At 38.4% G+C, this 26,819-nt stretch overlaps 1 protein-coding gene across 1 annotated transcript; it reads right to left on the bottom strand.

Annotated features, from left to right (window-relative positions):
• Positions 1-777: 777 nt before the first annotated feature.
• MEP1B (meprin A subunit beta) lies at positions 778-26,370 on the bottom strand. Its single transcript, XM_039704239.1, has 16 exons — positions 26,324-26,370; positions 26,146-26,221; positions 21,507-21,525; positions 21,271-21,321; positions 21,132-21,173; positions 20,068-20,148; positions 18,956-19,073; positions 14,838-15,016; positions 13,163-13,381; positions 9,850-10,002; positions 8,892-9,107; positions 6,124-6,591; positions 4,428-4,610; positions 3,718-3,979; positions 1,845-2,046; positions 778-848 (listed from the first exon to the last, which is right to left on the bottom strand). Exons 1-16 carry the CDS (start codon positions 26,368-26,370, stop codon positions 831-833), a joined length of 2,334 nt encoding a protein of 777 aa, XP_039560173.1. The 3' UTR covers positions 778-830.
• Positions 26,371-26,819: the final 449 nt, after the last annotated feature.

Genomic DNA, 26,819 nt, shown 5'->3' with positions numbered 1-26,819 from the left:
AGTTTCTGGCCCCATTTTCCCCCACTTTTCTTTGGATTTTTTGATTCTTCCCCTAAACACCCCAGACGTTTTTACATAAATCTACAAGCCTTTTCTGGTAGTCTGTATCTCAAGCAATCTCAACTTTTCCACAACACTCATGGTAATCATATTTCCCCCTTCCTATCAGTTAATAATTATTCAGGTTGACATTCTTGAGGGTTCTGCCTGAGTAGTTCCTCTAATGGACCATCAATCAGTGGCTGAAGCATTCTGGATCCTCATTATTATCTCTGCTGTGACTTCCTCATTAATGTGTGTCTGTGAGATTCATTTATTACTTTCCTCATTACTTGTTATTTCTTTTATAGTGAGTAGATCAGAACCAAATAACAAATGAACCAGACGTTCCCACACTTCACAAATTCTCACACTACTGACTGACAGCTGCAGCAGGACTGAGAACTGCTGGGTACCCTGTGCAAACAGGGTCCAGCTCCCCTTTATTATAGACAGCTGTACAATGATTATACAGCAAATTTATACTTTCCTGTGTTGACTGAAATTCAGGATGCTGTTTTCATGCTTTTTTCATGTTTAGGTAGACTTGAAGGACAAGGCAGCCATGTCACACAAGATATTTCCATTTTCTCTATTGAATGACTACACACAGCAGTGTCAGACACTCCACTGGCTTTAGCACAGTGTTTTATCCAGATGATGAATTATTTTCCAGACTTTACAAACTTTTATCATGATGGTTGAGATAAAAGGAACAGAAAGAATGATGACGTAGTTGTGGTTTTGCAGTGATGTTCATCTCGTGTCTTTGATGCTTGTTTGCATTATCTTCAGAAGGATGTTTTAGTCTAAGTGAGGGAAGAAAACCAAACCCACATCTTAAAAGTGCATAGAGAAGGGAAGTACGTGTATAATGTAAGAGCATTACTTGCAAAGAAACCAAAACTATTTATTGGATGGTCATAAAGTAGCAGCATCAAGTATCTGACAGTGCACAGAGGTACTGCAACTCAATGGGGTATCACACAAAGAGTACAGGACAAAATTTTAAATGGAACTCTGCTTCTTGGAAGGACATTCCTCTTCAGTTCATTTACAAAATTTCTCCCGTGCCCTGTGAGTCCCTCTAAACTATGTCACTCTTGCTATTTCTAGGACAAGCCTCCACTTAAAGCAAGAGTCCATGTGTCTCAGACTGCATGAAATTTCCTGTGAAAAAATGCCCAAATGCTGCTTCTATCCAGTACATGGCATTTCTGATCCCGTCATCTAGACAGTTTTAACCTGCTGTCTTCTTAACCTTTCCTTAAGTTAATATGTCCACAGCTACTTCATGCCTTGCATAAAAAATGGCCTTTGAATGTGGAAAATTATTTTTTAGATTTGCTTTTGTTTTGACATCGTGGGATGCATTTTTTAACACCATATCCAGGTATTTTAAGGGGAGATCTTTAGTAGAATAGAGAGTAATAAATGAAATACAAGTTTACTGAGCAGAAAATGTGGTTTAATTATGGTTTATTATTATTAAACCATATTTAAAATATGGTTTAATTTAAAAATGAGCCCCTTTGTTCACACTATCCTACTCAATGTAGGCTGTCATTGGGGCAGAGTGGAAGGGGGTGGAAGGTGAGAACAGGTTTTGAATTAAGTGGGGGTTTTGTGTTTGATAAATCAGTGTCACTTAAAGGAGCTCTTTAATTCTTAACCTGTAGTCTTTAGGCTTGTAAAAGGTGACATCTTCCCATTTACCTCTTACTTAATTTGATTGTTTGCTTTTTAGTGAATATAGATATGTGTGCATTTGTCTGTATATTTGTTGAAAGAGGCAAGGTACTTACTTCTTCTAGAGTCACATTCTCCTTATTCTCCTTTCCTTGTTTGTATTTCTTTTTTAGGCACACTGCAGTTGTGATGGTGACAATAAGCATTACAACAAACACAGCTATGGTTGAAGAAACAGCTATTACAGTATTTTCTTGCGTTGTGCCTTTCCTTTCACACTTTTCTCCCATGTACCACCAGTTGTCACCTGCTGGACATCTAGAAAGCAAAATAACAAACATGTATTATCATCTAAAGATTAAAGGTGTGAAAAAGTCTACTTCACAAAAATGGCATCTCTCATGCAATTTCTATATCCTAAAGCATAATGAAGTTATCTTAAAATGGACTTCTATTTTAAAGTTGTCATGAGTGGCCCGAGTGGCCTACTGTCCTTACACACCAAAATGTGTTTCTTTCAGCTTCCTCATGTTTCACAGTTTGTGCCTTCAGGGAGAGCCTTTGCCAGAAATCCTAAAAGCCTTCCTGGTCCTCTTGACCTCTTAATGCTTGATTGCCACTGATCTGTGGAGCTTCTCTCTTTTTGTAATTTTCAAATTTAAAGAACTTGTAAGAGATGCCTCTGCCCTCACCTGCAACAAGCAGGTAAGAAAATAAATTCACAGCCCAGCAGCCATCCAGTTTTAGGACTGAAAACAACCTCCAGGCTTTGACTCCATCACCTTACCCAGCAGCACAGTCAGCACACCCACCTCCATCTTTCTAACCTTGGTTATTCCTTGTGTACTGATTTTCTAGCTCCCATCTAAGCCATTTATACAGGATTACCTCAGCTCTGAAAACAAGTCTGTTTGCAGTGCACTGCAAAGATATTGCCTGCTGGGGGGACTCCAGGTGATTCAGCTTAAACAGATGTATCACATTCCCCCCCATTTCCCGACAGAAAATTGGGGTGGAAACTGACTGCTGGTCACACATTTCTATAGGACAGAAAGTAGGTTACAAAGGCACTAAATCTTCAGAGTCCAGAGATGTCAGAAAATAAATGTTCTCTCTCCATAATTTTGAAATGAGGCATAACATTGAGCATATTTTTTATTTTTGTCTTCTTGGAACCACTTCCTGACATTTGCTCATATTTGTGACCTGCTTCTGATGAGTTGCACAAGAATTATTTTTTTAAATGTTTCTAAATGGAGATATATAACACTTAATGAGTCATCCTGACTCCTGTGGCTCTTGGCCTTTGTGTTTTCCTCACAGCACTTCCCCAGTCTACCTGCCCTGGAACAGCATCTAAGGTTACTGTCTTCAGCCTCAGATCTTGTTTGAGAGTTGGAACAATGCTAATCAGGCAGGTAGGTTACGTAAATGTATCCACAGAGAATTAAATAAAAGTTGATATTAATCTTCTTGCAGGGCAAACAATCTTTTATTCCTCAGATTTCACTGCTGGTTTCAAAGGCAAACGACTACACTTTGGTAACTCATGGTCATAATTTGCACTGTACAATATTTCTGAATCAAATTTTAAAATAATGTCTACACTGCTTCCTACATGATAAGTATTGCAAATCTACTCTAATTATATAAATGCTCTTTTCTTTCAATTACGTTTATTCAACTCTTCTACATTTTGCTGTAGGGAATTCTAAAGACTTGGAGTAATACATTACTGAAAATAATAAACACATTTAAAATATAATTTACAGGAAAGTCAAGCAGATTACTTCAAAATGATCAAATGCTGAGGTTAGGAGCTTTGTTGCCCAAATTGGCCATAAGTTCAATCTCACAGGAGCAGTTGCAAATACTTGCCTTAATCAGCTACAGTCTGTCTTTCCTTTCACTGGGAGCAAAGATTTACTTTGTTAGAAACTCTCATTACTCATCCTAAAACTGCATTTGAGAGTGAACAAAGGCAGTTACCTGCACGCGGGTGTTCTGTTTACCATGACACAGACACCATCGTTTTCACAGGGGTTGTCTGGGCAGAAAGCCGGAACCGCTGGATCTCCGGGCTGGGTGGTGCTGCCCATTGTGGTGGTGGATGGAGTGGTGGTGGTCTTGGTGCCACTGGGGGGCTTGGTGGTGGTGGTAGGACTAGGGCCAGGTCTGGTGGTGCTGGTACTTGTAGTCGTAACAACAGTGGGTGGAGAGCTCGGCTGAGTTGACAGAAGATGTGATATATCTGCATGGTGAACCCACAGGCAATAAGGTCTTTGCTCCACATTATTTTTCTTCTTATTCTAATGATAATTTCTAATAATAAAGAGCAGTAAGCATGTCCAAAGGTATAATGGATAAACACCCTTCTGCCTTTCAAGAGTATGATGTACTTTGGAAATGTCCTCTAGAATTTTTTTCAGAAACAGGTAGTTTTATTCAAATTAATCTATTCAAAATAATTTGCATAGGATTAGCATTGTTTTATTCACCTTCACATGAGATAAAGGAATTACACTGTGTATGTATCTGTTCACAAATTTATTCAAACATACGATTTGACTTTAGACACAGGCATAATTCAAATACTGCTCAAGAGCAAAGTACATCATGTGTATTTATAACTACAGCACTAGTGACTCGGTATCTGACACTTTGCTGCATTGTAAAGAGTATCAGCTATATTTACATACCTTCCATTGTTAAAAGAATATAAACACCATCTTCTTTGATAAAGTTGCGGCTTCTAAGTCTCCCATGAGTTAAAAATGTACTTGTTCCAACTCCTGGACCTCTCATGTATTTAGTTCCATTGGGAAAAGTTGCTTCTGATCCCACTTTATCTGGTCTATCCCAAATATAGTTTGATGAGGATTCTGGGGAAAAAAAAAGATAAAAAGAATGTGGATGTCAGACTGCTCTGGATTTTTGTCTCAAACCTCAATTGCCTGGGATTCCCCACTGATGAGTGGCACAAGACAATGGAGATCTTCAATGATTTGGTTTAGCCTGAGGTACTGAGAAAAGAACCTGCTGGAGGTGATGTTATTGGAGAGCTAGTTGAAAATCTGTTGTATTTTCTTTTTAGTTCGTTAAAGTGAGGCAATCAAGAAGATAAGTATTAAATAAATCACCTATAACATGAGTTAATGCAGTGCTTCTCAAAAGACAGCAACTCCTGCAGTAGATGTGGGGCACAAGATATTTGAGCAACCTAAATGGTCACAGATCACTGATGCCTGCTCCATCAAACCCTGTTCTAAAGCTCAAAGCTGAGCCTGATTGTCCATGAAAGAATCTGACAGAGGGAGAAAGATCTGCCTGTTCCAACACCTCTCTGGTTAGATAAAAAGTGTGTGTTACAAGGCTTCCCTTGCAAATTGTGGGCTATTTGCATATATATGAATAAACAAGGGAGAAGGAGCAGAGAGCAAACAGACTGCACGTCCACAGGGTCGGAGAAGGGAAAGGGCACTGTGGCTATAACAGCAGAAAGCACAAGGAAAATGTGCTTTTTCAAACATCTATGGAGGACATGGTGTGCTGTGTCTTTCATTTACAGAGAGGACATTAAGGCTTTCTTGATTACCCACTTTGTTTTCATGTAGAGCCAATGTCACAGAAAATGCAATGTAAAACATACTGGTTTTAAAATAATAATGTGAATTGGATGGTTTTGTGCCTGTCTTCCTTTGTTCCTTCCTTCCTTCCTTCCTTGAAAGTCCAGAAAAATAATTCAGTGGCAGAGATTACTTCTTTTGGCAAAAAGAAAAAATTCATTATGGCTTAAATCCAAACTTTATCCAATGCTGAACGTGGGTGTTTTCTTTCATATCTCTCTCTGTAGAGATTCCTATAATTTCTCAGAGTTACTTTTTACCTCAACATTTCCAAGTTATTGTGGACAACAGCCCTTATCTTCTCACACCTTGAACAAGTACAGATTAGATAATAAGAATCAGTACTTTGTCCATCTGTAGGCTTTTGCTGACATCACTGTACCTTTGACAAGGAGGGCTGGGATTTGTTTGATAGTTGCTTCACTTTTATCTGCTATAAACTGCCTGTATTGTTAATCAGTATTTTTCTTTTCATGACTTCTGGAAAACTTCCATTCTCATTAAAACAGAAATATATGTATCCTCACGAAGCATATGAAAGAAATCTTAGGAATAGATGATCCACCTTATGCAAATGCAACTTTGAAATCCTGAGTCCCAGCTTAAATTGCTTGTAGGTTTAAATTTTTTCTTGTTCGTGGATCAATATTATTGTTGCTGCAAACATATGAAACATTCCTGAAGCTAAAAAATATGCATTAATTTACACAAAGAGGAGATGCCATCCCTTGTCTTTTGGTTGTGTTTTACATGTTTGATTTTAACTAACCTGAAATCTTCTGAGGGTCTGTTGTTACACTTCTTTGGTTTGACATCCGCTGACGAATGTCAGGATGTTGGTCAAGCAGGATCATGGTCCCTTGTTGCCATGGACAGGGCCATTCCAACTGATCATCATTTGCTCCAGAAATCAAGGACAAGTATATTCCTAAATTAAATGGGTTATCAGTGGTACCATTTACATACAAGCTGACCTGAAAAGCATATCCTTTACTAGAGTAAAAAGGTGGGCTGTATATTATCCCATCTTTCCCTGGTGGACTTGTGTTGAGGAGATGTGTGAAATTTCTGATATGCCAGACATGGTGGGGACACTGAGTTTCTGACAAGTTGATGTCATCAATAGAGAGGCCTCCATTTGATAAGCCACTTCCTCTCACGCCTTGAAACATAACCCGGAATTTACTGGTGACATTCAAAGAAACATGATGGAGCTGCCAGTAGGTCTCAGGTGAACCTGAAAAATAAGGGTAGAGATTTCTCAGTCAGCAGTACAGTCAAACACTGCACAGGTCTGTGGACCGTATACCAATACTGTGTAAGAATTTTTCAATTCCACTGGCACTGATGTGATGGAATATTTCTTCTGTAGATGTTACTTTTCAGTTCAAGATCATACTTGCTCAGTACAATATTTTAACATAATTAATATGCATAATAGCACTTGTTGATGGGTTATAAAACTGCTTTTTCTTTTACATTTTTAAATAAAATTCTATTAAATTAATCCAGGAGTTGTGATTATTAAATCTGTGCGAAGAGTCTCACCTGTATTGTTAAAAAGAAAAAATTCAGAACAAGTTATATTCAAATAACTGAACAACAACATGCCTCAACAAAAAAATGCTTCAGAGGACTCTGGGAACTTAGAACTACAAGATTAGTTCATTCATTTGTTTTTGCATTTCTAAATGGCTTCTTGGAAGCTTGCCAATGCAGAAGCACTATTCACCCATCACATGATTAATGGTACTAAGGTCAAGTTAAAGCCAGTCATTTGCAAAACCTACTTCATGCAATAGAACCTTGCTGCAAGTTTGATGCCACATCCAAAAGTGCCTGCGCTAGCAAATTCCACTTGACTCCAAGAGCAGTGTACACAAAAGCAAAGACCTCTGTACAGGGGGCTTGTGAGGCCAATGAAAGTAGAACACCCTTTTTTAAAAGCATGTGCACCAAATCAGTTTCTTTTGTGGCCTGGTTTTAGTTCTTCTGCACAGAAGACCAGCTGCATTTCTCGAACAAGCAATGCCAATCCCAGGTACAGAATTCATGCATCACTCTCCTAACAACCCGAAACACAACACAATGGATCTCAAATATGTCTTAATTTCTTGACATTTTTCATTACTGTTATAATTAGGGGGGAAAAAATTAACCAAGAAACAAGAAGAAAAGCATCTCACTGTTTTCCATGAAATTGTCCTCTGCATAAGCTAAAGGATTTTTACATGTAATATGTGCAGTTCAAAAATCCCCAGTTGCCACAAACCAGTGGGAAGGGTTCAGGGATTGTCCCTAAGCCTCTCAAACATCATAGTTCAGTGCAAACCCATGAGCAGCTCAGCCAGGGTGTCAGACATGGATGGAAGGGGCTGCAGTGTCACTGTTACTTCCAGGTTATTGACTACATTGGTGAGGGTAACTTCTCACTTGAGAGAAGTGAAACAGCTTGGGGAAAAAGTGGTCTTGAACCATTCCTAAAAGTTTTGCCACAGATTGTCAAAATAGGGTGCCTCTTTGGACACGCTTCTTACATCAGAGACTTCAAAGGAAAATATGGACTTGAGAAAGCAGGAATGGGAGATGGGGACTAATAGACACAAAAGAGTATTTGTGAGGAAGGCTGAAGTCTGGAGAAATTAATCTTGGCATCAAAGTAGGGCTTGAAAGAGTTTGGAGGGCTCAGACTGATGTGAAGTCTACACCTGCCTTAGCAACTCTTAGGTTAAGGATGCCTGTTAGCTCAGAGGGCACAGAGGGTGAAACCATAGAGGTGAAGAAAAGAGTGGGGAAAAAAACAGGCACTGGCAGCAGCTGAGCCTAAAGCGACAAAAAGTGACAGAAATTATACCTATTCAGTAAAAGAACTTGCTCGGATCCTTCTGAACTTGGTGTAGCAGAAATGGAGACCACATAATAGTTAAGTATTTGAGAAAGTAATTTAATCATAAGGTGACTTTGGCAATTCTAGCTTAAAGAGCTCTTGTCCATTAGCTGACCTCAGCTGGTCATTCTGTAGGCCATAGGCTCCTAAAACCACAAGAATTTAATCTTCTTCAAACTACAACTCAAATCACGATCTGTTGCTCATATATTTCAGTTAAGTAATTTAAATTTTATTTCTCTTTTTTAAACTTATATATTAGCTATTCCAGGGCACTTATGCTTTCCATCCCTTTATTATACTTTCTTATTAATTATAATTTACTCTAATATTCCAACTTCATCAGCTGCTATTGATACCAGCAATTCTAGAACAGTTAAAATGATTGCTCATGGAATTTTAGCTAGTTTGACAAGAAAACTATCTTGATAATACAAGAGCTTGAAATTTGTGGTAATTTATTATATTATAGGAAAGCAGCTGACTGAGGATCCATCAGGTATAATTTCAGCAGCAATGAATCAATTACATAGATAGAGAAAAAGCCAAAGAACAGCACTAGGAAATGAGTGACTATGCTATAATAATTTTCCCCAGTACTTTGAAAAATACTGAGGATAGATTAAAACAAAATGGAACTTATTCCATACCTTTTATCTCTTTGATGAATCTCAGAGTGCCATTTGGATTGGCTGACGTGTACTCCCTGACCCAGACATTCAGCTGGTCACTCTCATTACCACTGTTATATAAATAGAATTGTAAGCACTGAAAACCTCTTTTGGGATACAGAATTCGGCTCTCGAGGACAGCTGTGCTTCCTTCTCCTCCAGCACTGGTGTCAAAATGCATGAAGTAGCCAGAATCTGCCAAAAGTCAATGAGAAATGAGCAGTGGAGGGGAGAGAAAACAGAGTTTTCCTGGTGTACCGGGTTTCTTAATGCTGTATTGCAATTACTGTAGAAGATACAGCCAGGTCAGGGTTAGCTAGATCCTGTACAAATCTCTGACTGAGGACTGTTACCTGTTCACCTTTTCAGAAGGTAGAACTATTCTCTTTGCAGCTTTTGTCCTCATTTCATGATCTCTAGCAAATTGTACCCAAACCATGGGTTTTTACTCTTTCCCCAGTGCCAGTAACTCACAGTTGACACCCTGGAGGACTGGTTTAAACTCCTGAACTCTTGGACTGTTCTGACAGGTTGAGATACATCTAGCTAGATTGTCAATTAATTTTTCACCTCAGGCCTGATAATACACATAAATCCTACTCCTGTCCAAGGACTTATTGAGCAATTATTCTGAAAAGCAGCAATCTATTTAGTGTGCCTGTATCACAGGTCCAATGCTTTATATAACCCTCATGACAGGATGTGACACTAAGACCAAAAAACTGATCAAAAGAGATTAGGCCATTCAATCCTCTGAAATAAGCAGAAAATCAACATATCATATGATGTCCCTAGGGATGTAGATTTATGCTGCTTAGTTAAAAAATAAACTGTAGTTTGTCAAAAAATAAACAGATAACAAGGCCAAGCTTGAAGGAACCCCTGATGCCTCTGCAGAAAACACCTCCCAGAAAGAGAAGATATTTTTTTCTCGTACCTCTGCATTCTCCCATATTGGTGTGATCAGTATTTGGCCCAGCAGGAACCTGAGATAAACGTTGCCAGTCGCTGTTATCATCTGAACTTTGAATCATGCCACATATATTTTCAAGTTCAAAACTGCATGTGTCCATGAAACTTAGGGAGGAGGCTATGACATTAAAAAAATGAAATTGTAAATCTCCATTATGTAACACGTTTTAATTTTGAAGGTCCAAAGCCATGAGCAGAGAAAGACTAAATGCAAACACCAAGGAATCAGTGGCTTCAAATATGATCAGCATTTATACATACAATATTCAGGAACTCAAAACACTTGGTGATTAACACTGACATTAATTGGATGTCATCAGGAACACTCTGGGCCCTCAGCAAACACAGGAGGACATCTGCTAATTATCATATCATGTCTTTTATTTATAAAAGGAACACTAATATCAACCCAATCCACAAACCTTCATATTATAGTCTAAAGATCCTGAGGCTTCCCATTCTTTGTTCTGCTTTCTTTGGGCCAGCCCACACACGGCCTATATGTTTGTATCACAGATTTTGACACAAACTCACTAATGTATCAGCTGGTGTGCTTATTTTGAAATACAGAAGAGCAGAAGTTATTTGGCTGGAATAAACAAACCTTGATTTTCCAAACATTGAATTGAAAACAAAACCAAACCAAAACCAAAATAAACAAAACAAAACAAAATTTGGCAAAGGTAAATCTGGGACCAGTGGATATTTCTTGTCATACAAATTTTACAATATCTTTCATGTAACAAGTAAAAATTAGGTGAAGGAAGACTGTGCAGTTAAATATGAAAAGGAGAACACCATATGAAATATTTTCTCTGTCTAAAGCAAACTCTGGATAGGTGAGAGCACATTCCAGGTTTATCCCTGCTCTTATTTTTGTTTCCCGTTGTACAATGTCTGAGCTCATGTGTAATACCAGCCATGATTTGAAAACAGCTAAGTTAATGAAATACTTTTTAAACCATGTATAAAATATTGTGGCTCAAAGGCTTAAAGGTTTTATTGCATAACAAAAAGACCTTGAGAATCACAATACTCAACCTCAATAACATACCAAATGCTTCACTTAAGCTGCAAGCTCTGGGAAGTACTTAAGTGTGAACTGCTGCCAAATCAGTTCTACTGCTGAGATATTTCATGCTGTCCTCACAGAAAGCTAAAAACCCTCAAGAGGTAGGGTAGTCAGAAGTGTATGGCAGATATTTTTTAAGATACAGTTCAGTACAATGTTCTAAAAACTAAGAAAAGGCTTTCACAGCAAATGTTATGCTGACTGCTGGAGAAAGAAGGTGAGCAAAAATAGAGAATTATTAGGTGAAAGAATTCTTTGAAATCAAAATACAAAATAAAACATGAAATTGAGTTGGCCAAACAAGAAGGAAGTAACCAAATGACCTCAAGTTAAAAGTGCTGGCATGGACAGTTGACCTGAATGCCAGGAAGACAGAAAAACAAGACTCAGTAGATTATGGTGTATTCCTGAGGTTCATTCCTGAAACAGGTGAAAGGACAATGAGTGAGGCAGGTTGTGAATTCTGTCTGCACCAAAAGCCAGATACTTGTTTGGCAGGCAGTTAAAGACTGGACTCAGAAGAAAACACATGGGGGATGAGTGCCAAGTTCTAACTTCCAGAGGCTGAGGGAAACCTCATGGTCAGCTCTGTCAAGCAGTGTGCTCCAAGGGGAAAGCAGACTAAAATCTGCTGTTATTATATGGCCTGAAAGAAAGCAGTGAATTACAGATTGAAGCAGCACTAAACAATTAGTCAGTGTTTCTTATGCTGTGGGTTGTTTTCTTCGATTTAGGAATGAAGGGTTACATTTTTAACGTAATTTCCTGTCCACGTGAATCTCTAGCAGAAATTTAGCTTACGTGTTTCCTTAAATCATGTTCAGCAAATGAAGTAATCTTTTGTATGAGTGAGGTCTGGGACCTGTGAAACACCATCCCCCCTGGCACTGGTGGGTGTTCTGACAATATTTATGTCTCTGCAAATATCATCCACACTATTATACACATCACATGAAGCCAAGAGAGGGACCGGGGAGCAGGGCAGATCCTGTTTGCACTGAAGGTGATGAAAGTTTTGTCACTGATTTCAGCAGGACTGGGGCTTTTTCATTTGGGGAATGTGCCTATGGGTTAGGAATAAAGTTAAAACATCATGAAGTATTTCTGTAATGCACAAGAATGATGGAAAATAGGTAAGATTAATGGAGAGAAGGAAGGACCCTATCCCCTGTGAAAGACAGGGGATAAAAGGAAAGACAGGATGGAATGATGGAAAATAGGTAAGATTAATGGAGAGAAGGAAGAACCCTATCCTCTGTGAAAGACATCCTTAGCTGTAAGCACTTTTACAATACCTGAGTGATTGTGTAGCAAGTGCAAGAAGCTAAGGCTGTATGTGTTTGTGTTCAGTTTAAACTTACATGAATAAAAATATTTTCATCAGAATTTTACACTCAAAAAACTGCACCCTTTTAATAAACCAGTTTGATAATTGTTTAAGGAATCTGTATTATGAGGCTTAAAATATAATTTTAAGTACTGTAAGCCAGTACTCACTACTTGGGATATTGTAAAAGTTTTCTTCTGCGTGCCAGGGCACACTGAATTAGCAACAATTACAGAATTATATTCCAATTTGATAACGGACTTATCTAGATTTCTCTGTCTCTTACTTTCATTCAGCTTTGTAAAATAAACACCACCTGAGCAAAATAACTCTTTTGATCACTTTGTAAGAGATCAGGATTGAAGCTAAACATGAAAATTTAGAAAGCTTGCATTTTATTCAGAACGGCATCTGTACCCTATTTGCATGATCAGGGTATATATGAATAGGTATGAATCTGTCTCACAGGTTCCATGAAAGTGGAGTAGGTACGACAGCCACAGCAAATATGCTCATTTCTGTGCAGTGTCTGAGCATCAGCTGTGGAATAATACAGGGAAAAAACAAAAGGCTTTGTGCAGAAGGACACATTTTAAACAGCCACCCAAGGGATGAACAAAAGTCAGCTGCTGAGCAAAGCTGGTTTTTAACTAAAGGTCAGATAAAATTGCACAGAAACCCCTGCTACTCAGCAATATTCTGCAGGAAGGATGTTATTTCTAGCTGTACCATTATTTCCAGTGTTTTTAACACAATTCCCTTCTCTAAATATGTTAGTATCTCTTTCACTTGTGTCTGGATGGGTCCAACATGTATGTAGCACCCTCATTTCTTCCAAATAATTCTATCAGGTAACATAAAATAAATGGAGAAGCTTACTGCAGTTGTACAGCCGGTTCAGTTTCTGGAGGTCATACTCGCTGAAATCCATTCGCTGTCCTATGACATCAATGAAGTCTGGTATGTTGGTAATGATGGTGGGCTCAGTTCCATTCCTGAATGCAGTCTTGCTGTAGTGCATCACAGAGTTGTAGTCATAAGGAACATTCAGAAAGTCTGATCTTTTATCATCATATTTATTGAAATTATGTTCTTTACCTAAATGGCAAAATTGAAAGGAAAGATTGTCTGTTGCTCAAGAGAATCAAATTTTAGTGTAAAGACTTGCAGTGACAGACAATTTATCACATCTCAAAATATTTTTTGTAGCAATTTACTTGTACTTACTCTGTAAAACAGTTTTATTTCCAGTCTAGGGCTATTTACTTTCCTCTTCCAGCCACTGATGACTTCTGCTGGATGAAACAGTTTTTGCTACCAGAAAACTTTTTCCTGTGAAACTGCTTATAAACTTTGATGGGCTTGTGATACCCAAGAGTGGAGAGAGTGTTTCAGTACTCAAATTACTGTAATTTGTAACTGTTTTTAATCTGTATTCTCTGATGTTCAGTTGCTAGTCATTTTAGGTAACAATGACCAATTTAGAGTGGTCATCAGATAAACTCTCAGAATTTAGCTTTACAGATGTTTTCTGGAGTATGAGCAAAGAACCAGTTGCTTACTACCCAGTGGGAAGTCAATATTTAAATCAGTCAAAATACAGTGTCTGTATTCTGGTCAGTGTAAAAAAAAATTGCAGCAGTTTCAAATCTCTCACAATAGTGGAGCTTGTCACTAAAGAGTCAGCAAAATATAATGGAAATCAGATAACAGAGTCTAAGTAATTTTCTGTAATATATAATTGCATATGCACCTGACTATTGATCAGGACTAAATAAGAATGCATTAGATTTAATCTTTATCCAGTTTTTTAGTCTTCTGTCTGTACCTATGTTAGGAAAACATCAAGTCTGCATATATAACTTTGTTTTTGAACAGCCTGAAAGTCACAGAGGATGAGGATAAGTTAAAGAGGCAGAGACAGAGCAAAGTCCTGAGGAATTCTGTGCCATCTATCAGGCTTGTGCCAAATATACCAACACTTACAATTCACAAGCTGCATTTCTAAAGTAACTGCTGGTGTGACACAGACCCTGAAAAGTCTCTCCTGCCTGCCCACCCTCTGCAGACTGCTCTCTCAACTCTGCTGCCGGCACCAGGTGTAGCAGACGGTCAGAAAGAGAGGGACCAGTGTTTTCACTGGAGATTTTCTACTGGTTTTGGTCACACTGAATTTTTCAGATTTGGTGAGGGGGGGGAGTTGGTTATTTTTATTTCATAAGGGCTTCTAGAGTAAGTGTATTTTTAGAGTATTCATTTAAACTAAATTATCCTCTTTTGCTGCGCTGTGGTACAAGATGTAGCATAACAGGATTCAGATCTCTAATTAGAACTTTGGAAACTGTCGTGGCACAAGGAATTACAACAGCAAGAACAAGTGAGAATTTATGTTTCCAGCAGATGTCCCTTTATATCTAATTTATCGATATTCCAACTTTGAAAAGTAAGTGCAGGTGAGAGAATAGCTTGACCACCAGAAGATGGCTGGAAGGGATGTTCCACAGCTAAACCGCTACTACCAGAGATGGAGAGGAAAAGCAGAGGAGTGACTGACCAGACTGAATCCTGTCCCAGACGATGGTCACATAGTCATCCCGGTCAGACCGTGACTGCTCATGCCAGAATCCCAGGGCGTGCAGGAATTCATGCTGGATTGTCCCAATCCTGTCACAGTTGGCTCCAATGGAGAGTTGCTGCAAGCCCGCTTGCGCGTTTCCCACTAAGGACCAGCAGCTGGCATTGACATAAAATGAGAGAGGATTCTGTGAGATACACACCGTCCCCATGCCATGCAAACATCAAAACCAGTCTATTCAATAGGTATATTTTTAACCTGAGCATTGAAGTCACATTTTGTTACAGAGAGCACTTTTCCATGGATCTGTTCTTTTTCATACCCCTTCCTTTCACACTTAGCTCTGTTTCGATGAACAAGAAGGTCCTTGTCTCTGGCTCTATTAGAAGAAAAATGTTGAGTTATTTGTGACAAAAGAAAACTGGTGATGATATCTTTAGATCCCTGGAACATCAAAAGTTGTGGACACATAATTTAGAGCAACTAAATTACTGCAAATTAACAATTTTCAGCTGGACCACAATATGTGTCTGTGAGCACATTTTGAGCACATCCCTACCATAAGGAGAAGTATGTTCATGAACATTCTATCCTCTGCCTGCTTTTCTCTATACTGATTTGGCCTTTCACTTTACATGGGGCTGTGGCTGCCAGGCAAGGTGTGTTTCTGCATATTGTATTTACCTTCTGACAGGTTGATGGATTTGACAGTACTTTTCACAAGCTCTTTTCTTCCTGGCTCTCTATGAGCTACCATGCTGGAGCACTTGCTGCTCTCACACACTCCCAAGTAAGAGCAAAACTGCAGCTGTGCTGCAAATTTTTATTAAAGGGTGAAAGAATTTAGTGAGTTATCTGCACAGGCCAATAAAATGGCACCCCATGTCCACATACTAGCAGGCATGGAGAGCTACATTTAAATTGATATTTTATGTAGCAAATAAATCAATACTTACCCAATGAAGTACATAAAATTAATAGGGCACAAAATATGCCAGAGGATTTGCAGTCCTACCACCCCAGAAATTTAAAAATACAAGCACACCATGTGCTTTCAAACTCTGTGACTTATTAGTGCAACATATTCCCCAGTATTTCATTTTCCACAGATCAACACAGGCCTTGCCTATTGATTACTACTCATTAAAATCACAACATGAGACCTGTTAAGGAGCACAAGTAGCATCTATAATTTCAAGGTCTTTCCTTGAACAAGGCCTCATATTAATTCTTGTGTTTTACAGGAGTCCATCACAGGCTTGGGTCCACCTCCTACCAAGGCCACCTCTGGCTTCACAGCTGCTGCACAGTGCACAGCAGGCCACAGCAGGCACATCCAAGACACTCGACAAAATTTACATCCAAAGGAAAGTAGGTGCAGCTGCCCCTTTGGTCTGCCAGATGCCTACAACACTGTCAGTCAACAGCCACAGAGGGAGCAAATACACGATCTGTGCCACCCTGCACTGAGAATAAAGCTTAGGTGAGTAGGACATGGCACTCCAGAGCAATGGGCACATAGAATCCTGTCAGCAGTGTCTTCTGGAGGGGAGAAAGGAGAGGAAAGTCTCAGCTTTCCCCAGGTGTGTGAGAGCTGTACTGCCTGTGACTCAGTGCTTCCTGCATTGCTATGCAGAGACGGGAGGAACAGGGAAGCACTTGTTCTCACTCTTCCCATTTTGGGGCTGTAAATAGACACACGCCATCAGTTGTAGTGATGCCACTTATTTCAGGCACATTTTTGTACTAATGTCCTGCTACTAATTTTCTTCCCACAGTATCACAGATCACCATTATCAGCTCACAGACATTCTGATTTACCAGCACCAAGCTGGAGAGACAGGGATCTGTGTCAATATGCTCCTGCATGGATTCCCTTTGCCACGTGCAACAGTGGCAAAGGGCTGAAGTGGCCCCAGGAGTGCTCCATGAAAACCTGATTTTCCATGTGGAAATACTAGAGATGATGTTCATCCCCCCTGGTCTGTTGATCATTTGATTCTACCACACCATGTTAGTTTTCCTGCTGAATGAATCTTTCATGAGAACAGTAAGGTGAAATGGCACATCCATTGCATGTTTCCAGACTCCTCTGTGAACTTTGCAGTCACATCTTGCCACACCTGATTACTCTGCGTTTTTGTAATTCACAATTACATACTTCGTGTGTTTTGCTCAGCACACAGGCAGGAGTTAACGTAATACTGGTAGTAGCCAAGGTGAATGATAGATGAAGAACCTGTACAGGGAGAGGGCTCTTTGTGCATGGCCTTGATACACTCTGTACATACACCAGAGACTACAAATGCATTTCTACACAGGGCAGTCAATACAACAAAAGACAGCTGGCTTCTTTTGTGGCTGACTTCATTTGAATTCAAAAGGGTAATCCAGATGAGGACTTTATGGTTTACTTCAAATCCTTTTGACACAAAAGTTCCCCCACATTCCTCCCTTTTATAGATGCAAGCCAAGATCAGAAAGGCAAAGATGTGATTTATCAACCTTTACTTGAAGTGGTAAAATTTTATGTTGCCAGGAACTTTGTGCCTCTCTGCACTGTACCCTCTGGGCTGAGGTCTTTAGTCAGCAGATAGAAGAGTCCTAATTGATTTTAAAAACTCCAAAACATTAGGAACAACGGGAAAAATGGGTTGGTTTACCCAGCTTACACCCATTACACCAGAAATAAGGAACGGCTTGAAGTGAAAGCAGTTCATTCAGGGTCAGTCCTGATTTCTTTGTACAACCCAAGATGACTCACTGAAACTGGATGGACCTTTTTAGGAGACAGCACCATTTAGCTCCAATCTTTTAAAAAGTTCTGCTGTGGATGTGTCAGCTAAGGTGATGGAAACACTTCAAGGTAAGCCACACACCAGGCAGTGAGGGCAAGATATGTTATCCAACTAGAAGGATTCATCTTCTTCATCGCCGTGACTCATCTATTTTTAATAGACATATAAATGAAACATTGCACAGAGGCCTCCTACTTGCCGTAGGCTAAATATTGTGGTTCTTTTTCAGGTACAATTATTAGCAAATTCAATGCATACTTTAGGGGATGAAGGATTACAAAATTCAGCTACATGAGTTTTCCATTTAGCTCAAAAAGCTGGAGTCATTAGCACAGGAAAATGCATTGCTCCCTGAGTCTCCAATTATACATCTTTTAGAGCTGAGTTTCAGTGTCATGTGTACAGCATGAACAGCAGCAAATACAAAGAGCCAGACACCAAAGAAATTTTGAAACAATTATCTCCTACAAATATCTCAGAACAAGCCAAAGGGAAAGAGAAACATTTTTATTATCAGAAAATCTTTTCCCATTTATGAATGCATTCTCATATCAGGAAATGAATTTCTGAAAGCAAATTTCCTCACCAGGCTATCAAGTTCTCCCTGTTCTCCTTTTCTAAAAGAGAAATGGTTCAGCACACAGTGAAAAATATATTTGTTCTTGTTGCACTGTTTTAACAGAGAATATCTTAGAAGGGAAGAAGTTGGGGCAATTTTGACTTCTTTACTGGAGTCTTATTTTGCAATATTTAAGATGAAATAGCATGACTATTCATCAAAAGACATAAATAAAGTAAAATATCTCAGTGTTGCACAGAGTTTAAAAATATTCCTCTTTTATCTGAATGCTCATGTGAAGTTGTTCAAGCTCATTTCCATTGTTACATTCAAACAAATTCATTGTCCCACAGTGGGAACTATCATATTTCTCCTTAGCTTTTCTTTTCCCCTAGAAGCCAAGGTATACTAGGAATGACCAGCTGAAAATGATACTCCATATATCCAAAGATCAGTCAAGAACATAATAGTTTTCTTTCTGATATCTTTTACCATGTGCAAATATCTCTTATAGGACTTGATTTCTTCTTATATTTAAGAATAAATATCAGTAGAAATTGTTCATTACTACTAAGGTAATGCCTCTTTTGGAAACTGTGACAGTTTGAAAAGGACTGGGAAAATGGTGACAATAAAAATGTAAAATTATGACCAGATACATGAGTTTTAGGTTGAATGCTGGTCATGAGAATAGTCTGAAAGCAAACATAATGAAAGTTATTTTTAATTGCTTCTCTTACCCACTTCCTTTGAACACAGATATGTAATTCTTCTCCCCTTCCCAAGGTTTGAAGTCAATACAGGTTTTCAGTCGATACTGTTCAAATGCCTTGAGGATGACTCCCTTAGCATTCATTTCTGCAAAGCAAATAGTGTTCTTGTCAATACTGAAGGGAAAGATTTCTACTATTATCCATATGGAGCAAGTCCCAAGGGTGGCTCTTGCTCCAGCAATCCTTGATCAAAATAAACAGATTTTTTGTTGGATTAAAACCAATGGAGGGACCTAAAAAACATAAATTAGTGTCTTGCAACACTGTATCTTGTTCTTGGTTTGCTCCTATGTTATTTTTGTTTGGTACTTGTATATCAAATATGACATGATGAGTATATAGAAGGATACTGTGGAGGGGGGGTGGTTAATTTCGTAGATTCTTTCATTTATTTTTTGAGATTTATGTGAACAAGTATTAAATAGATAGGAAATGAAGACTTCACATTTTACCTAGTACAGAATGCAGGCTATAGATCCCTCACCAAATTTCTCCAGGACTTGAATTTTTCAGATTATATCTGTATTATCTCCTCTAAGCAACTTGCATAGTTTCAACACAAAGATTTAAAGGATGGCGTCAAATTATGATGTGTCTCTGACTCACAAAGGTGACTTGGCAATATACCATTGCAAACTGCCTGTCAGAATGCCACTTTGCCCTCACTGCTGTAAATTATATAAATGGCCAGGTAAGCTTCCTGTCCTTAAAAATATCTTCAGTGCCCTCACTGCTGTAAATTATATAAATGGCCAGGTAAGCTTCCTGTCCTTAAAAATATCTTCAGTGCCCTCTTTTCACCTCTGCTTTGTAGAGTTTCACATCTCAGACACAAGATTTCAAAACCAAAACAATCTGCTGGGCCATAGCAGGGTAATAATTCAAGAAAGGAGGTGAGAGCCAGAATGGATACCAAGATTACAAATCCTGTTTGTGCACATTCAGCCCCACTCCTGCTGTGGGAAAGGGCCTGCTCTAGATTAAAAGAGGAAAGGACACCACAGGAGCTTTATCAACCTGTGCTGAACAGTTCAATCAACACAACATACAACACAACACTTTGAAAGGCCATACTGTACCCAGGCTGTCCTCAAGGACATAAGGGATAACATGGGGCCACCGATAGTTGTCACCAATGATGGAGTTTCGTTCCTGTATCCAGAAAGAAAACAAGTATGCAGTCCTCAGTAAAAAAGGAATTTAGCATCAGGGGCTACAGTAGCGCTAAAGCAAACCTACAATTCCAAGTAAGACATAAAAGAAAACAATGAGTTCAAAACACCCAAAAGGTTACTCAGAGGTCTGAGGTTTGGGTTTGAAATCTCTTCATGCCCTTCTGCTGGTGTCTCCAACTTCTGCATGCTGCATTTTCTCCATAGAAATTTCTCAAGCTTTTGATGCATGTGCACAGGAGCTTCTGCTCCTATGGGAAGTATTAAGATCTAAAGTCCCGAAAACTGTACAGAGATTAATAGTTTTATAATTTTTCATAATGTGAGCATTTGTTTCTGTGTCTTTAGCAAGTGCTGTCCTTGCTTTCAGAGACATATTCCCCGTATCTCCCAAAAGGGAGAGTAAAACACTATTTTCAGACTACTTTCAGAGGGCAAGGCACATTGGGGGTTTCCTACTAGATATTTTTGAGATGTAATTTTTTTTTTGTTGATTAGATAAGGATGCCAGCCAGATGCCTTAAAATATGGTATTAGAGATCTAAATTTTTCATTGGTTTTAGTCAATCTACTTACAGGATGAAGGTGCTGCTCAGTAAATTTAACTGGCTCAGAATATTGTACAGATAAACAAAGAATCCTTTTTATACAAACCTGCCTGGATGATGATCAGTGCTGCCTAATCTCTTAAAGGAGACAATGTAAAAAAAAAGGAAACAAGAAGCTAATAATATTGATCTAATCACTGATGAGATCTCGTGCTGGATAATGTTTCTGCAAATGCTGTTGACTCCTTCACTATCTATGACATTTTGTAGAATTCCATCCCCAATCATCTTCAGTTTATTGTTACATAAACAGCATTTATTGTTTGTAAGAGCAGGATGCATCTATTATTTCCAAGACAGCGATACTTTACATTTAAGTCAATGACACATTTTTGGCTTTATATTTTTTATTTGAACTCACCGCAGGAAGTTTGATGTCTCCCTCAAAAAGGTCTAGTCCTAAAGCTAAAGGAAGAGGAGATTAACGTTCAGTTATGGTATTGATCTGTGACTACTATAATGAAAATTATTTTTCAAAAATTGAGACTGAATTTTTAAAAACCTTCATTTATGTCGAAGATGTCCTGGTCAATTCCTCCATCTATGTCTATTTCTGAAAAATAAAAAGACAAGTGAGGTAGGACATTAGCCCTTGCTGTTATCTTTATGAAGTGTGAAAATTAATGCAATAACAATAACAGTAATTATAAATCTGTGTCTGTCCTAGCGATGTTTATGAGCAGCTGGCTTTGTTGACTGCCTCCCGTGCATACAAATAGATCTCTAAACAGAACTCACCAGTTGTCTCTGGAGCAGGCTGGGGAGGGGAAAGAAAAAAAAAAGATATTATTAGAAAGGCAGATAATGAAATGCAGCTCGTGTTACTTTCTCAACAGTATTAGGGATGTGATTCAAGCTCAACTGACAGCACTTAGCACATGGCTTTGTGTTGGACTGACTGCACCCACTGCCTCCCCATTTGACTGGAAATCTGTATTTGATCCTGTGGCAGCTTTGTGCCCTCCCCACTTCAGGGTGCCCAACAAGTAATTAAGCCAGTGCTGCTTCTATAGAGGTTTCACAGCTGCTTTTCTCTCACAATTCAGGTAGTACTAAATTGTCCTTCACAAATGGGAAAAAAGGAGCCTATTACTTCTGTGGAATTAAGTATTGCTACTAGTCAGCAGCTGTGCAGAGCCCATGGAAGCTATGCTGAACTTCCCATCACAAATGTGAAGACTGGGGGAGAGAATGAGTGGTCTGGTGTTACCCAGTGAAGCTTTGAAGGACTGGGTACACAGCCCAGGTCACCTCAGCCCCAGTTCAGTGCCCTATCTGGACTCCATTTACCTGAGTAATAACAGCTCAAATACTCCCTTTGCAACATGGAGAATCCACAGACCATAATGAGATAAAGTGATATGTGATGAGACATACACAGAACAAATTCCTTGCCATAACATGCCTATAGAATCTAATCTTAATTCTTTTATTTCACTGGACATTTAATTTTTTGACTGCCTTGAACATACTTAACATGACACTACATGAATATTTCTCATATAGTGAGTAAAATCATGAACAGCCTTTCTAAGCAATCATTCCTGGGTGTCTTGTATTTGTATGTTGGAATAGAAGTTCACAAACTGAAGATAAAAAACATCCTTATATTCTAAAATAAACATAACAGCAATTCTGGAAAAAAGTGTGGTATTTTTTTTTTTACCACAGTTTTCCCCTGTGTTTCTTTCTCCATGTAATTTATTTTCTGTACATGCAGATTTGCATGTAGGACTTCTTTTTCCAGTGTGATAAGCATCTGCAACTTCCACTAAAAGTAATGAACAACACAAATTCAGAATGCTGAAAACCAGCAAAAATCAAGGCCATGCAGTCCCTAGAAACATTAATTGTGGTAATCTCTAATATCTGTACCATGTGTAAGACAACACTATGGTCAGAATACTCAAGAGAGATTCAAATGCACATGTTCTTCTAGACCTAAGTTTTGACACATAGTGATGGGAGCAATTTTGAGGGAAACAACTGTAAGCCCTAGATCTGACTCCATATAAAAATTTTAACCAAACACATTAAAAAATCCTACCTCCCATAAAATATCAAGGCTCAGAAAGAAAGCTTTGAAATTGTCAGAATGTCCCATTTTAGCTTCATAATGAAAGATTAATTTTTAATCTGAAATTACTGTCTTTTAAAAACTTCAGCAAATGGAAGAAAGAAATATTGTTAATACAAAGACCAGAAATCTCATTTTGTGGTTCACCTGAACTAAAATTCACTCAAGGTATTGCTTCACAGTTTTTGTCAGATTTTGATCATTTAATCTCATTGCCTAAGAGATGAAACCATTTTTTGCCAAACCATTTTTTGCCAAACCAAGTGGTGGCTATAATTTTTATGTTTAAGAAACATAATTCCTAATTGGTATCAGCTGGCACAGCAAACATTTAATATCTAACTGTTCTATAAACAGTTTTTAATCAGCTTTTCCTGCTTCCTTTTTCTATTTTTAATCAAGCTACCACTCACATATGTCTTTGTCCAGTCTAAACCTGACCCTGACCAAGGTCAGTCTAACCGACCTTGATGGGTCAGTTACAGCAAACACTGAGTAAAATCTGTTTCCTGCCTGAATTTCTCCTGAAACAGCCCTGCTTCAGCACTTTGCATTTTTGGATGGTTTTAAACTTGTCAGGTTTAAGCATGGTGGCTCTTAAAAACCCAGCATCATTGTGGAAAAGTGACTGACTCCATTGAAAAACTGGTTTCAGAGTTGAGCAGATGCAAATGCTGAAGGATTGATACTGATCTCACATTTCAAAATTAACTGGTACCATTCAGATTTACACTGATACATGAGAAATAAAGATGAGGACTTTAGAAAGAAAACCCCACAACTGTATACACATACAGCTTAATAACAGCAGATATCTTGTTCAGACAAACCATCCATACATCTGAAATGTCAATAGATACCTCCTACATGTTTCATTATCACTGTGCATAAAACAGTATTTACATATTCAAGTTTTGAAGGTGGAGCTTGTAAAACAAGTTCCAAGTACATGGGCAAAGTGTACAACACAAGTTTTAAAGGCTTCATTTGCTTTCAAACTCCCACTCATACAGATTTCTTGGAGGTAAAAAAATTACAAGTAACGTTTGCAGTATTAAAAAAAATAAAATCACATTTTTACATTTTATGTTAAAAAGTATTGATGGATGAGAAGAATCACACCCATATATCCTGAATCCCCTTATAACAATTAATAGTGAATAAAAAATCTGCAGTTCCAATAACTATAAACTACAATGTACCCATATCTACTAATCAGAAAGTATAAGTGTCCTAAAGGTAAAGGGTAAAATCTGGAAAAGCTCCTCCTCCAGCAGCAGCAAAAGCTCACAAACTGAGATCACAAACTGAGATGTATTTGGTGCACAAATCAAAATGTGCATCCCTGACTGAAGAATGCAGGAATTCAGTGAAATCCAGGCTTGTCCTCAGTATCTGAAAACTGCCACTAAATGTTTTATAATGAAGGATTCCCTTCTATCACATCTTTCCACTGTGTTACCAGCAAAACTAGGTCTTTCATCCTGTGAATCTCCATAGCAAAATACTCTGTTTCCAAAGCTGCATCTCTGCATACAAGTATCACTTGTTCACATGGCAATGACTTTGGTCTCAATACCAACCTGACAAAATATATGATGTGATTTCTAGGCTGTGAAAGTATTGTAAACACACAACAAAAACACAGTTTATAGTCTTGTGCAGAGGAAGGTTGTGTTAGCTGAAGTGTGCCAAAGAGGAACCTAATTTAGTCTAATCTACACATACACAAATTACTGATCATTTTTAATATCAGTCCCTAGTTTTGGACGTGGACAATGTGTGAATTAAGTCATTGTAATAGTTGGTTAAACCACTTGTGAGAGCACATTTAACTGACAAAAAATTCAAGTGCGTCTTGGACAGGTGGGAAACATCTCATCTATTGTAATCATGTAAAAATCAGGTAAAGGGACTCACTCAGTAATCAATCAAGAATCAAATGGATAATTCTTATGTGCCAAGAATCTATGGCACCACCATGATGCCCTGGCATCACTGTAAGATGATCCACCCCACCTAGCTTGGATATCTATTCAGATGGAATATAGTCATCTAGTTTGGACAAGATACCTAACTTACCAATGATTTCTCCAGACTATATTATTTTATTATTGGCATCCAGAAATTTGAAATTAGCTCTTCCTGGCCATAGAACACATGGAAATTAAATAATTAGTCCTGCTGGTCAGGAGCCCCTCTCTCACACAAGAGATGGTTTTTAGGAACCAGTTTGATGTCAGGTAACTTCTGGATGTTATTAACACCTGTATCACCTACCATAAGCTTTAACAAAGCCTGCAGTGTAATCCAAACAAAACTGAGGTTTGAGTCTCCAAAAGACTGGGGCAGGGGCACAGGTAGTGGGAATAGTAGGGAAGGATGAGATGGAGTGATGGGGAATAGAGGAGGACTATGGGAAGGTTTGGAATGTGAGGCTGAGAGCTTAATTTGGGGAGATGTGTGAGCATGGGTCAGTGGAGAGGAAGAAGACAAGGCTGCCACAGGTAGTTATCTTGCATAACTTCGATGATGTTATTGCACTTATGTGGTGTCATAAAAAGTAATGTCTTACTCTGTAGATTACCCTGAAGATATGAACAGCTGATGCAAAGATACAAACTTTCATGAACCTTTCGATTTTTGTTCTCTGAACTAATTATATTGTTCTTCACCAAAAGTTCCTGACCTCTACAACAAAGCCTCCCAACATGAGCCAAATGCTGCATTTCAATTAAAAAACAGGGAATATGAAAATCTCAGCTGCTACTTTTTGACCCGAAATATTTCAGCTGGATTGGAGGATCAAGGAGCAGCCATTTCCAAGTATATTCAGTGGCTAAAAAGGCATAAATTCCAATATCAATTATATTGTGTTGCAGCAAAAACAAACCAAAACAAAACCACAAACAAAAAACCCTAAAAAATCCACAAAAAACCCAAGAAACAACAACAACCAAAAAAAAGGCCAAAACATTCAGATATGGACAATTGAAATAAATTTCAGTTCTGGATTTTAACCTCAGACTTGTTGTTCTGGCAACTTTGTTGGCAACTAGTGGACATTTTGTTTAGTTGGGGAACACAAGGTAATCTCTTTCCATGTATAGCCAAATCTATGAAAAATAGCAACACTAAAACCCCAAGGAAACAGGAAGAAGAAATCAGTTATCTCTCCCATGCAGACAACAACAGAATTATATTGATTCTGCAAAATAATAATTCTTTTCCTCTCAAGCTCATCTTAAGCTGCACTATTTTTTCAGTCATATAAAGAATATATATTCTTTGTTTTCTTACCAGACTCCAGATCACCTGAAGAAGAAGACAGGTTAGAAGCCCAGGCACAGAAAACAAGCCCATGTTGTTCTCCAGTCTACAGTTGTGTGGACAGAATTTTACACCAAGTTGGTATTTAAGATAGTAAATATCATAAATCAAAACCTTTGTCCTCTCAACAACTATTAACTCACATTACCTATCTTTTTCTTGTCGAGTAAGCACATCATTGTCAAGGAAGTCCATCATTACTGTATTGCAATAACTCACAGAAACATTTTAATTATTTTTAAGAACTGCTGTGAGAAAAAGTGTTGGAGAGAACTTGAAGTACAGGAAGAAATAGAAATAAGAAAAAGGAAATATAGGGGAAAGACACACTGAAACACAGGAAATTCCATCTAAATTTAAGGAAAAAAAATCTTCTCATGTTTTTGAGGACTGGAACAAGTTGTCCAGAGAAGTTGTGGAGTCTGTCTCCTTGATGACAATCAAAACACAACCACACAGAGATCTGAATGACCTTCTGCAGGTAACCCTGCAGCACAACTGCAGGGGAATTGAACTAGATCTCCAGAGGTGTCTTCCCACCTCAGTCATTCTGTGATTTAGAGACTAAAGTGGGCACTAAATCCTTTTGAACAACAGAAAACTAGCAAGACTCTTGGTAAGACATTAATATATTAATAATTGTA

The sequence above is a fragment of the Passer montanus genome, unplaced genomic scaffold (genome assembly GCF_014805655.1).
Source record: "Passer montanus isolate IOZ18808 unplaced genomic scaffold, ASM1480565v1 scaffold170, whole genome shotgun sequence".
Lineage (NCBI taxonomy): Eukaryota > Metazoa > Chordata > Aves > Passeriformes > Passeridae > Passer > Passer montanus.
The sequence above is the reverse complement of the archived record's forward strand: the minus strand, read 5'-3'. Positions and strand labels throughout refer to the sequence as shown.

What these genes read in the sequence shown, in the direction of transcription:
- MEP1B (XM_039704239.1), bottom strand. Translation starts at nt 26,370, where the DNA reads ATGGACTTCCTTGACAATGATGTGCTTACTCGACAAGAAAAAGATAG. An exon ending in ACTCGACAAGAAAAAGATAG is followed by an intron (nt 26,222 to 26,323) that starts GTAATGTGAGTT and finishes ACACAACTGTAG; the next exon opens with ACTGGAGAACAACATGGGCT. An exon ending in CATCTTCGACATAAATGAAG is followed by an intron (nt 21,174 to 21,270) that starts GTTTTTAAAAAT and finishes CTCTTCCTTTAG; the next exon opens with CTTTAGGACTAGACCTTTTT.